This window comes from Protopterus annectens, chromosome 2.part0 (assembly GCF_019279795.1).
Source record: "Protopterus annectens isolate FY-2018-M chromosome 2.part0, PAN1.0, whole genome shotgun sequence".
In the NCBI taxonomy this organism is placed as follows: Eukaryota; Metazoa; Chordata; order Ceratodontiformes; family Protopteridae; genus Protopterus; species Protopterus annectens.
In genome coordinates, this window is record NC_056728.1 from 1,743,966,254 (window position 1) to 1,743,978,696 (window position 12,443).

The following is a 12,443-nucleotide window of genomic DNA, read 5'->3' on the forward strand; positions in this document are numbered from 1 at the left end:
TTTGAATGAGCTATGTAATGTCTGACTGGCAATGACTGGATAGATAAGTGATGTATAATATTTGCAACTAAAATTATATCAAAATGGCTTGTTTTCATTTATATAAAAGCATTACTGCCTGCATCATACATGATAATTTAATAAAGGTGTTTCTTGTTTAACAAAATCAATCATAGGAGGTTAAAACAGGTTAGGAATAGAGACTGGAAAAACAATTTATAAGAAAAGAATTGGAAGACATATGTATGGCTTCCTAGTATGAAACCAAGTCCAGAAGGCTGAGTATCTTTCTTGGAAATATTTGCATAGGTATATTTATACCCCAAGCAGACTTTCAAAGAATTATTCCTCAGGTAGATAGCAAATGTTGGAATTGTGATGGAGAAGAAAGAGGTAACTGGGAACATATGTTTTGGAAGTGTAATGAATTGGCAGATTTAAAAAATTCCCTACAAGGTACTCTTATCAGAAATATTGAGCAAGCAAATGGCTTTTAGTAAGGAAATGATCATTTTGAGCTGGGACACAAGTTCTGAATTACCTAGCATAGTAAGGCCTTATTAAATTTAATTCTGTTGGGTGTAAAAAAAATTAGAAAATGGAAATGAATGTCAACACCATCTGTATTTGAGGTATTGAATATTATAAAAGAGATGAAAGAACTAGAAGATGGATCTTTAGAAAATAGAAGGAGCCAATAATACAGAAGCAAATGGAAATCATGGGAACAATACATGGATAATAATATTCAGGAGGAAGAGGAGTAAGAGTTTAAGGGAGGGCATGGATTCAGCAATTTTTGTAACGTTAGACTGATGACAGCAAAAAAAAACGCATGTGATGTATACAGTACTTAAATAGAAAAATGTTAAAATGATTTGGTATAAGTTGATCCTTCCAAAAGGACAAGGTGGTTTGGGATTACCTGATTTGAAGGGGTATTTCAGAGCTACACAGTTAAGGCTTCTGCACATAACACAAGCAGAAACGTACAGCTTAAAGTAGAATGGAATGATGACGAAATGGGGGGGGGCCCAAGAAATAAGGAGAGATTGGGATTTTGGATGCAGATCCTTAAGAAGAATAACAATAACCATACATAATATTATATTCATAAATTGTCAGAAAGTATTCTAAGAACTAAGTCAACACAGGAATGGAGAAAGGAGATTCTGCCAATAAGGATGACAGCAATTGGGGATACACACAAAAGATAAGAGGGGACTGCAGTTTACTGGAGAAAACTGGCAAAGGAACCAAGGCATTGGGAGCAACTAATCAGAGATGGAAAGGTAACAGAATGGGAAGAGGCCAACAATTAATTTGGCTTGCAGGCTAGAGATCACCTTCCCTATCAAGGAAAAATATCAGACTATAGACAAATAGAAAGGAATAAGGGGATCCTAAGTGAAAGACCAACACTGGTATAGTTTTTAGCAGAATCTAGAACAGAAGCTTCTGTTAAAAAGATATAACTAGTTGGGCATATATAATACTGCATGATAACTGTAGGAATTAATCAGAGGCAGTTAGAAATAACTGGGAAGAGAGCTTGAATAAACAATTCACAAAGAAACAATGGGAGGATATATGTGTAACTCCCAAATATGCAACAACATTTAGAAGATTTAGGGTCTTTGTTTTGAAGTGTTTGCATAAGTATTTTATACCTTAAGCAGACTCCAAAGAATTGTTCCTCAGGTCGAGTGCAAATGCTGGAGATGTGATGGGAAAAAAAGAGGTAACTGGGAGCAGTATTTTTGGGGAGTGTAATGCGTTGGCATACTTCAAAATTCCCTGCAGACTACTCTGTCAGAAATACTGGGTGAGCTAACTGGTTTAACTAAGGAAATGATTTTTTGAGCTGTGATACAGAATCAGAATTGCCTAAACATAACAAGGCCTTGCTGAGTTTAATTCTTATGTTTACCAAAAAAAGTCATTACTAGAAATTGGAATTCAAAATCTAAACCAGCCATACCAGCTGTAAAAAATATAGCAACAGAGATAAAATAAGTGGAACTGCAATCTTTAGAAAAGGGTAGGGGCACATTACAGACAAAAAAAATGTTAACTATGGGAACAATATGTGCAGAATAATGTTTTGGAGGAGGAATGAGATTTAAGGGAATGTAGGTATGTCATGATGAGCTATGTCATGTTTGAATGACAATGACTACATATAGTAGATTAAATGTGATATATAATTTCTGCAAATGAAAAAACAGCAATATTGTTTTTATTTATATAAAGGTATGACTGCCTGTGTCATAAGTGATAATTTATGAAAGACCTTTTTGTTTAAAAAAAAGGCATACCATAATTTCTGAGAGTCAACAGAAGGAGTAGCAGAAGTATGCTCGATTGGTCTTTGACTTTCTCCTCTTAGTTGTATCAGCTTAAGTAAAATGAGGAGGGTCAGATCTCAGACTTACCTCAATAGTAGCATCCGGAGATCCTCAGTTAGACAGTAAATGCTGGAGGTGTGAAGGGGAAAAAAGAGGTAATTGAGAACATTTTCTTGGAGTGCAGTGAGTTGGCAGACTTCAAGGATTCCCTGAGGGATGTGCTTTTGGAGATGCTGGGTGAGCAGATTGGTCTGATAAGGGAGATTATGTTTCTGAGCTACGATACAGAATCAGAATTGCCTAGATATGGTAAGGCCTTGAGGTATCTAATAATGGTGGCTACCAAAAAAGTAATTACTAGAAAATGGAAATCAAAATCTAAACCAACTCACTGGAAGCAGTGACTATAGTAACAGAGATAAAACAACTGGAAATGAGATCTTTAGAAAATGTTAGCAGCAAACTACATAGGAAAAATGGGAAGTGTGGGAACAACACATACAAGGGAGGAGTGAGGCCTAAAAGGCAGCAGCACTTAAATGTGCAATGTAATGTTTGAGTGAAAAAGATTGAAAAGTGATGTATAATGTTTGCAACTGGGAGTGTGCCATTATGGTTTGTGATGTAAAATGCTTACGAGGATTGTATTGGTGTGGTTTGTTTTCATTTATATAAATGTATGATTGCCTATGTAGTAAGTGATGGTTTAATGAAGATGTTTCTTGTTTAAAAAAAAAAAGTAAGAACTGAATAATTTATGTAATACTGCTTAGGTTATATGATATATACTAAAATATGTGAAGTATAATGTTTATGTTAATACAGTTTGATTACTTTTACATGAATGTAAATTTGTCTGTGTCACAAGTAATAATTCAATAAAGATGTTTGAATAAAAAAAGTGTGTCCAGAAACATTAAGTTCAGAATGGCCAACAGAAACTTCTGAAGGTATAGACTTCTTCAGTTTTATTCACACTTGATGAAGAATGTCCAGTAGGATGGACTCTGAATTTCTCCTACCTTGTGCCAATTCTTTTAAATTATGAATACCTAAGCAAAGATTGAGAGAAACAAAACAGCTTCTAATAGCCTTGGGGACAAAAAGGTTTACAAACAGAAAATTCCCCAATGTTACGATTAGGATCAAGGCAAAAAGGACATTTAGTAGTTGGTCTCTATAAGGAATTTGCCTACTGCAGTCACATTTGTCAGTCTTAGTTGACATGAAACAGGGAGATTAAAAACAACAGAAACAAGAAGAGCTCCTAATAGCAATACATATCTGCCAAAATGTTACTGAACTGGCACAGGCTTTACGGACGACAGACTGAATTGGTAAACAAAGTCTTTCTCTTCGGCTGGTGGCAAGAAAGTTATGAGGACCTTTGATCCCATACGTCCTTAATGTACCAGCACATAATCTGGTGCCTGGGTCATAAGGTGGATGCATTTACAGGGTGACAAGAATGTGCCCAAACTTTGGTACACTGGCTGGATGTACAGTATTGTTGGCAGGATATTTTCCATATGTAAACAATGCTGCAAAAGTGATCAAATGAAGGAGATTCCAATGTGTTTTCCTGATCACTTTCCAAGAGGGAGGAAAAATTATAAATTCTATACTTAAGCCATACCTTTTCTACTAAGTTCCCCGGTAGAAGACTCTCCACAAACTGGCGAAGATTTTCTCTGATAACAGCATTATGAAAGAATGATACTTTCCCATTGATAAGTCCAAATATTGAAGGTGTGCTGTGTGCACCAACATGTTGAGCCAGACGTCTTTCATATCCTGCGTGAATGACACCAATTCCTACACCTAAAAAAAAAAATGCAATTTAACATATTACTAAAAATGTAATTTAACATACTAAAAGCAGTAATACATTTGTTAAGAAACATTTGACTTTTCAAAAATGCCATTAAAAATAACAGGATGGCATTAAAAAAAAAAAAAAAAAAACTTTAGTTACATGAAGCAGTCACCAGAGATCTTTGAAGAGCATTACGGAAACAAGCACAGTATGTCAGTCAAATTATTTAGCAAGTTTTCAGCTAACCGCAGTTAGGAATGGGAATTCTAAATAATATCATTTTTTTTTTTTTTTTTGGTTTAAAAAAATTTAAAGTTTCTTAAGCCGCAATAAGAAAAATTAGATTAAAAAAGGGAAACTTGGACATCAAAAGGGTAAAGAAGCATGGTTAGGAATAAGTACATTTCAAAATGCAACACTAATAATATTCCAGTATTTGGCAATGACAAAAAAACTATGAGTTTGTGATGGATGACAGAAACTAAGAAAGTACAGTTGTGTATACTTACCATAAATGTAGATATTAGAGTGTATTCACTGTTGCAGTCATCACACTTGGGTTATCTGCTGCGGGTAGCCCTCAGTCGGCCCGAATACCAGAGTCTTGGGATTTCTGCATCAGATGCTGTCGCCTTTTCCATGACGTCAGGTCGTCGGGGGTATAAAACATGCAGCCAACGCCATTACATCAGTTTTTCTTGCCCCAGATGTCAGGAGCCCTCAAAACAGGAAGAAATTACATGGCGTGGAACACCTCCAGTAAAAAGTAAATACCATTGCCATAAGATATGTCCAAAAAAAGAGGATAAGTAGAAAGTAGAGAAATGTCAGGGGGCTGGAGGGAGGGTAACCAGGACTGCAACAGTGAATACACTCAAACATCTACATTTACGGCAAGTGTACACAACTGTACTATGTTCTTCGTGTTTCACTGCTGCAGTCATCACACAGGTCAATTCCCAAAGCTGAGGAAGGGTGGAAGCAATCAAGAAGTGTTAGGGCTGGCTAGCAGGCCTTGTAAGACTGCTGTAGCAAAACCATCTCTGGATTTAGAAAAGATAGGCAAGTGGTAATGCTTGGTGAAGGTGTGTACTGAACTCCAGGTTGCAGCTTCCAGGGCATCCCTGGTAGAGACTCCCCTGAGAAATGCTGTAGAGGTTGAGGAAGCTCTAGTGTAATGGGTTCTGATCCCCTGTGGGGTAGGTTTTCCATGGTGCTTGTAGCAGAAATGGATGCAGTGTGCTATCCATTTGGAGATGGTTTGCTTTGAAATGGCCTTGCCCTCTGCCCCTGTAGCAAAGCTGACTAGCAGCTGGTCAGAAAACGATTTAGTCCTGTCAAGGTAGAACCTAAGCTGTCTGTGCACGTCCAAGGAGTGCAGGATCCTTTCCCCTTTATTCTGAGGATTAGGAAAAAAAGGTTGGTAAGTGGATGGATTGGTTTAAAGCCACACTGGATACAACCTTGGGCATAAATGAAGGGTTAGTCCTGAGGGAACCCTGTCCGCATGGAAGATAATGAAGGGTTCCATAACCATAACGGCCTGTAACTCAGACAGTCTTCTTACTGAAGTGATGGCTAGCAGTAAGACTGTTTTCCAAGAGAGGAATTTTAACTCTGCTGTAGCAGCAGGCTCAAAAGGGGGAACCGTGAGCTTCTCTAGTACAAAGTTAAGGTCCCAGGCAGGAGTGGGAGCTCTCCTCGGGGTCTTAAATTGTTAGCGCCTCTCAGGAACTGTTTGACCAGAAAGTAAGAGAAGAGGGGTGGCTCAGTATCGTAATGAGCTGAGATGGCAGAGGCATGAATCTTAATGGATGAGACGGATAGGCCTTTGTGGAGCAGCTCTACTAGAAAATCTAGGATTTGAGGTAAGGTGGGCATGGCTATGTCCTTCCCGAGACTGGCTCCAAGAACAGTATCTTTTCCACTTTAGTACTAGGCCTTCTGGCCTCAAGGATGACATCCACCACCTGTTTGCTGAGGGTTGCTGGTGAAATATTTAGGGAATAAGCCAGGCTACTAGGTTCAGGGTTTGCAGCTGAGGATGCAAAATATGGCCCTCCTGCTGGGACAGCAGAGGGGGGGGTCTGATGCAGGTGCCAGGGTAGCACTGTCAGACTGCACAAAAGTGTTCCACAGAGCCATGGCTAACCAGTAGAGTGGATAGGAATGAGTTCCCCCCTGCTTGTTTATGTATCACATGACTGTGGTGTTGTCTGTCTTTATCAAGAGTTGTCCTGGAAGGATAAGATATTTGAAGGCTGCCAGAGCATTCTGTACAGCTAACATTTCTGTTTGACTGATATGCAGTTACATTTGTCTTGAATGTATTTGCCTGCCATGTGAGCCCCCCATGCACAGTCTGATGCGTCTGGTGTCAGGGTTTGGGCGGTGGGGAGTTGAGTGAAAGGGAGTCCCTTGTTGTGGCTGCAGGCCTCTGCCCACCAAAGGAACTCTGTCCTTAGGCAAGGAATAACTGGAGTCACTGTTTCCAGGTCCTGAGAATGTTGACACCAGAGACTTTTTAAGTACCACTGCAGTTTCCTCATATGCAGTCTTGCATATGGAATTAGTAGAATGCATGAGGCCATGAACCCTAGGGCTTGCAGTATTTTTCTTGCAGATAGCTGGGTTTGGGTGGCCAGTAGTTTGAAGTAATTTGTCAAATAAACCTGCTTTTCTGGAGTGAGGAATGCCATCTGGGAAGTTGTGTTCAAGCTTGCTGCCAGGAATACAATTTCTTGGCTGGGTACCAGATGTGATTTCTTTTCATTTTTGGTATACCCCATAGAAGTTAGAAGTCTCTTTACAAATGTCAGGTGCTGAAGTAGCAATTCCTGACTGTCCACCTGAATCAGGTAATCGCCCAAGTATGGGTAAATCTGAATGTTTCTCTGCCTGTAGTATGCAATGGCTGGAGCCAGGCACTTTGTGAATACCCTGGATGCAGTAGATGAGCCAAAGGGAAGTGCAGAGAACTGATCGTGCATAGAAAGTACAGTTTTGTACCTACCATAAATGTAGATGTTCGAGGATCCACATTGCTGCAGTCCTAACACTTGGGTAGTCCGCTGTCCCAGTCGGCCCGAATACCAAAGTATATGGCTGACGTCGGTCAAGGCGCATTAGTCTGACGTCAGGACGTCAGGGTACAAATGCGCATGACCGACGTCATATCCTCAGTCTTTTCTTGCCCCAGATGTCAGAAGACCCTAAAAAGATAAGGCCAAAACCAAAAACACCAAACACTCCTGCACCAAAAATATGTACAATATATACAAAATTACAAGAGTATAACCCCACCCACACAACCACCCCTAAACACAGAGGGGAAGGAGGGAGGGTAATTGACTGCAGCAATGTGGATCCTCGAACATCTACATTTATGGTAGGTACAAAACTGTACTATGTTCTTCATTCCACATTGCTGCAGCCTAACACTTGGGTAGAATCCCAAAGCAGAGGTAAGGGAGGCTGGCAAATCATAAAGAAGCAGGAGCTGTCCACATGCCTTGCAAAATAGCTGTGGCAAAACCAGCCCTAGATTTAGAGTAGAGAGGAAGGTGGTAATGCTTAGAGAAAGTATGCACTGAACTCCAAGTAGCTGCCTCCATGCCTCCAAAATATCCTTAGTTGCCACCCCCCTTAGAAATGCTGTTGAAGTGGCAGTAGCCCTAGTGGAATGAGGCCTAATCCCAGCTGGAATCTCCTTGCCATGATGGGAATAACAAAATGCAATGCAAAACCCAATCCACTTAGAAATAGTTTGTTTTGACACAGGCTTGCCCTGAGAACTCAAAGCAAAAGAAACAAACAACTGCTGAGACTGCCTAAAATCCTTAGTCCTGCTTAAATAATAACGCAACTGCCTGTGTACATCTAAAGTGTGCAAAATCTTTTCCCCCTTATTTTGGGGATCTGTATAGAAAGTAGGCAAATGAATAGTTTGGTTTAAAGCCACACTAGAAACCACCTTAGGCATAAAGGAAGGATTAGTACGTAATGATACCCTATCCTTATGGAAAATCAAAAAGGCTCTACCGCCATAAGGGCCTGCAATTCAGAAACCCTTCTTGCAGAAGTAATGGCCAACAAAAAGCAGTCTTCCATGACAAGTATTTCAATTCAGCAGTAGCCGAGGCTCAAAAGGTTGTAGAGTAAGTTTCTCCAACACAAAATTGAGATCCCAAGCAGGAGTAGGAGCTCTACGGGGTCTTATATTCTTTGCCCTCTAAGAAATTGCTTGAACAAAGGATGAAAACAATGGTGGGTCACAATCATAGTGAGCTGAAATTGCTGCAGCATGAATCTTAATGGAAGAGAAAGACAAACCTTTGTCCAATAACTCAGTAAGATATTGAAGAGCCACACTCAAATTAGGCTCAGAAATCTCCAAATTCTTTGCTGCACTCCAAAATAAAAATCTCTTCCATTTTTCTGCATACACTTTCCTTGTACTAGGTCTTCTGGCTTCCATAATCACATTTAAAACTTGTTGAGGAAGTTGAGATCTGCTGTGTTTCAAAACAGAATATGCCAGGCTGTTAGATGAAGAGAGTGAAGCTTGACATTGAGCAGATGACCGTCCCTCTGAGACAACAGGTGCGGAATCAAAGGTAAAGGCCATGGAGGCTTCCTTACCAGACTCCTCAGTAATGGGTACCAGTGTTGCCGAGGCCAATCTGGAGCTATTGAAATCATCCTTGGCTTGTCTTGTCTGACCTTTAGGAGCACCTTTGGGAGAAGAGGCAGAGGTGGAAAGGCATACACATGAAGATTTTTCCAACTGAAAGAAAGAGCATCCACTTTCCAAGCTGTGTGATGAAACCCGTTTGTGCAATACTTTGGCAGCTGGTGGTTTAGTGGAGAAGCGAACAGATCTATGTCTGGAGTTCCGCATGACAAAGTCAAATTCTGAAATACATGAAGATCCAGTTTCCACTCGTGGGGATCCATGATTTGTCTGCTTAACACATCTGCTAAGGAGTTCTGTGCTCCCGGCAGAAACCTTGCCTGAAGAGTTAGTTGCAAGCTGAGCGCAGTCTCCCATAAAATCATTGCTTGCCTGCATAACGGGTAAGAATGTGTTCCCCTTGTTTGTTGATGTACCACATGACAGTTGTGTTGTCTGTTAGAATCAACACCTGCCCTGGAAGAAGTAACTCCTTGAAAGCCATTAATGCAAACTGGACTGCTAACATCTCCTTCATGTTGATATGTAGATGCTGTAGTCTGGCAGGCCACTTGTCTTGTATCCACTTTCCATTTAGATGAGCTCCCAAGCAATGTCTGAGGCATCTGTCGTTAGAATCTGACTCGCCTCTGGCCGGGTCACAGAGAGTCCCTTGTTTAGGTGACATTCCTGAGCCCACCACAAAATTCCTTTTGAATGCAAGGTATTATTTGAATGACAGTGTCCAAATCCTGGCAGTGCTGTGTCCATACATTTTGAGATACCATTGCAGCTTCCTCATATGCAGTTTGGCATTGGGAAGCACCAGAATACAAGATGCCATGAACCCTAAGGCTTGAAGGACTGTCCTTGCAGTCAGCCCGGACTGAAGAGATAGTTGATGGAAGTAAATGGAAAGATTCTTTGTTTGTCCGGGGTTAAAAAGGCCATCTGGGCTGCTGTATTCAGTCTCACACCCAGAAAGCACATGTCTTGAGAGGGTACTAGACTGGACTTTATTTCGCTCACAGAATACCCTAGGCATCTTAGCACTGCTATCACATATTCCAAATGCTGTAAAAGGTCTTCCTTTTCTTGAGCCAGAATCAGGCAGTCGCCCAAGTAAGGATAGATTTGTATTCCTTTAGCCTGAAGTAAGCTATCACTGGAGCCAGAACCTTTGTGAATACTCTGGGCAGTAGATAAGCCAAAGGGCAATGCAGAGAACTGATAATGGGAATTCCCAGCTCGAAAACGCAGATACTTCCTGCAACTTAGTCTGATAGGCACATGAAGGTAAGCCTCCTTGAGATCTAAAGTCACCATCCAGTGATCTTTGCCCAGCAGAGGTAAAAGCTGCTGTAACGTCAACATTTTGAACTTGGGAATGTCCAGATAAGTGTTGAGGATAGATAAATCCAAAATTGGTCTCCACGTGTTCCCCTTCTTTGGTACTAGGAACAGGCGAGAATAAAATCCTAGGCCCCTTTCTGACACAGGAACCGGCTGAATGGCCCCTATTTGGAGTAACAGAGAAATTTGCTTGTGAGCCTCTTTTCTTTGTAGAGGAGGAATGTCTGGCATGCCTTTGAAAGGAGGCAAGGTATGGAAATAAAACCTGTAACCGTGGTGAATGATATCCAATACCCATCTGTCTTGGGTAATTAAATCCCAATTTTCTTTGAAAAGAGCTAGCCTTCCTCCCAAAGGTGCTGCCAGACGAGAATGTACTGGCAGCTGAAAAGGCAGGTCATTGGGTCTGTTTACGAAAGGACTGACCCCTGCCCTCACCAGAAGACTGAGCAGGTGAACTCCCTGTTCTAGGCCTAAAAGAACCTTGAGCTCTGCCCCTACCACGCCTAGACCTACCCCTAGACTGGGAATCATAAGCAGGATATGTCCATCCCTTAGTAGGCCAATTTCTACTAAACTTCGGAGGCTGAACCTGCAAAAAATCTTTAACAGTCTGCATAGACTTAGCCTTGTCCTCCATTTTCTTTAAAACTGCTTCCACAGGCGAACCAAACAACACGTCAGACTGTAATGGAGCATCCAAAATCCTTGTCTTAACATGCTCAGCTAAATTCTGATCCCTCAACCAGGCGTGCCTACGAAGAACAGAACCAGTGGCAGCCACCCTCGAGGAGGCCTGCACAGCATCAAAACCACACTGCAAGGAATGCTTACCCACCTGTTCAGACACATGAACTAAATCCTGCAACTCTTTACATTCAATACCTTCCGCCAGAGCATCCACCTTAGACTTCAATTGTGAAAGGAGATAATTTTGATATTTTAACATGTGAAACTGGCAATTCAACGCCCTCATGGCTAAAGTGGATTAAGTATACACTTTCTTTCCCCATCTATCCAAAGCCCTTGCCTCTTTATCAGGAGGAACAGGATTTTTAACAACAGAAGCCTTAACACCTTTAGGCCCCTGAGAAACAGCTTCCGGGTCTGCCCTAGGACTCTTAAAAAGATACTTATGAGCTTCGGGCACCCTATAATACCTATCTGGTTTAACTGGGGCAGGAGGCAAAGAATCAGGGTTCAGGGAAGCCTCTGCAAAAACATCTTCCACCACATCCAGAACAGGAGGTATAGCTAAAGGCCTATGCTGGGGTAAAAACAAAAATTCCTAAGCCTCTTCCTGGAATCAGAGAAATCTTGACCTTCCCATTTAAAATGCTCCCTCATGGAATGAAGAGTCTCTGAAAAAGAAAAATCCTCAGGAGGAGAAGCAGAAGGAGTAGAATCATCCACATCAGAATCAGAATAAGGAGGATACTCCTGCAAGTCTTCAGCCGAAGACTCAGAAGCCTCCGAACACTGCTCAAAACTCTCAAGCTCAGGTTCCACCCTAGGCCTCTTATCAGGAGGGGGCATAGAAAGTACAGTTTTGTACCTACCATAAATGTAGATGTTCGAGGATTCCCTTGCTGCAGTCCTGACAATTGGGTATAGTCCGCGTCCCAGTCGGACCGAATACCAGAGAGTTGATCGCCGGTCATGGCGCTTAGACTGACGCCAGCACGCCAGGGTACTAATGCGCATGACCGACGCCATTTCCTCAGTCTTTTCTTGCCCCAGATGTCAGAAGACCCAAAAAGACAAGTCCCAAAAACAACCTGCACCAAAAAACATGTACAATATATACAACAATATATACAAAAAATATAAGCATGTAAACTCACCTACACAACCACCGGTAAACACAGAGGGGAAGGAGGGAGGAATTGGACTGCAGCAAGGGAAGCCGCGCACATCTCCATTTATGGTAGGTACAAAACTGTACTATGTTCTTCGCCTTCCTTGCTGCAGTCCTGACAATTGGGTAGAATCCCAAAGCAGAGGTAAGGGAGGCTGGCAAATTATAAAGTAGCAGGAGCTGACAACATGCCTTGTAAAACAGCTGTGGCAAAACCAGCCCTAGTCTTAGAGTATATAGGCAGGTGATAATGCCTAGAGAAAGTATGCACTGAACTCCAAGTAGCTGCTTCCAGAATATCCTTAGTTGCCACCCCCCTTAAAAATGCTGTTGAAGTGGCAGTAGCCCTAGTGGAATGAGGCCTAATCCCAGCTGGAACCTCTTTGCCATGATGGG

General features: G+C 41.5%; 1 protein-coding gene across 1 annotated transcript in view; it reads right to left on the bottom strand.

The window, feature by feature from the left end:
- The window catches only part of DNAJC16 (DnaJ heat shock protein family (Hsp40) member C16), a 1,387,609-nt gene that overhangs the window by 867,484 nt on the left and 507,682 nt on the right, over window positions 1-12,443 (bottom strand). Inside the window, exon 6 of the mRNA XM_044061770.1 lies at window positions 3,985-4,169. Coding sequence (XP_043917705.1) covers window positions 3,985-4,169 — 185 coding nt within the window. The remainder of the gene's footprint in view (window positions 1-3,984; window positions 4,170-12,443) is intronic.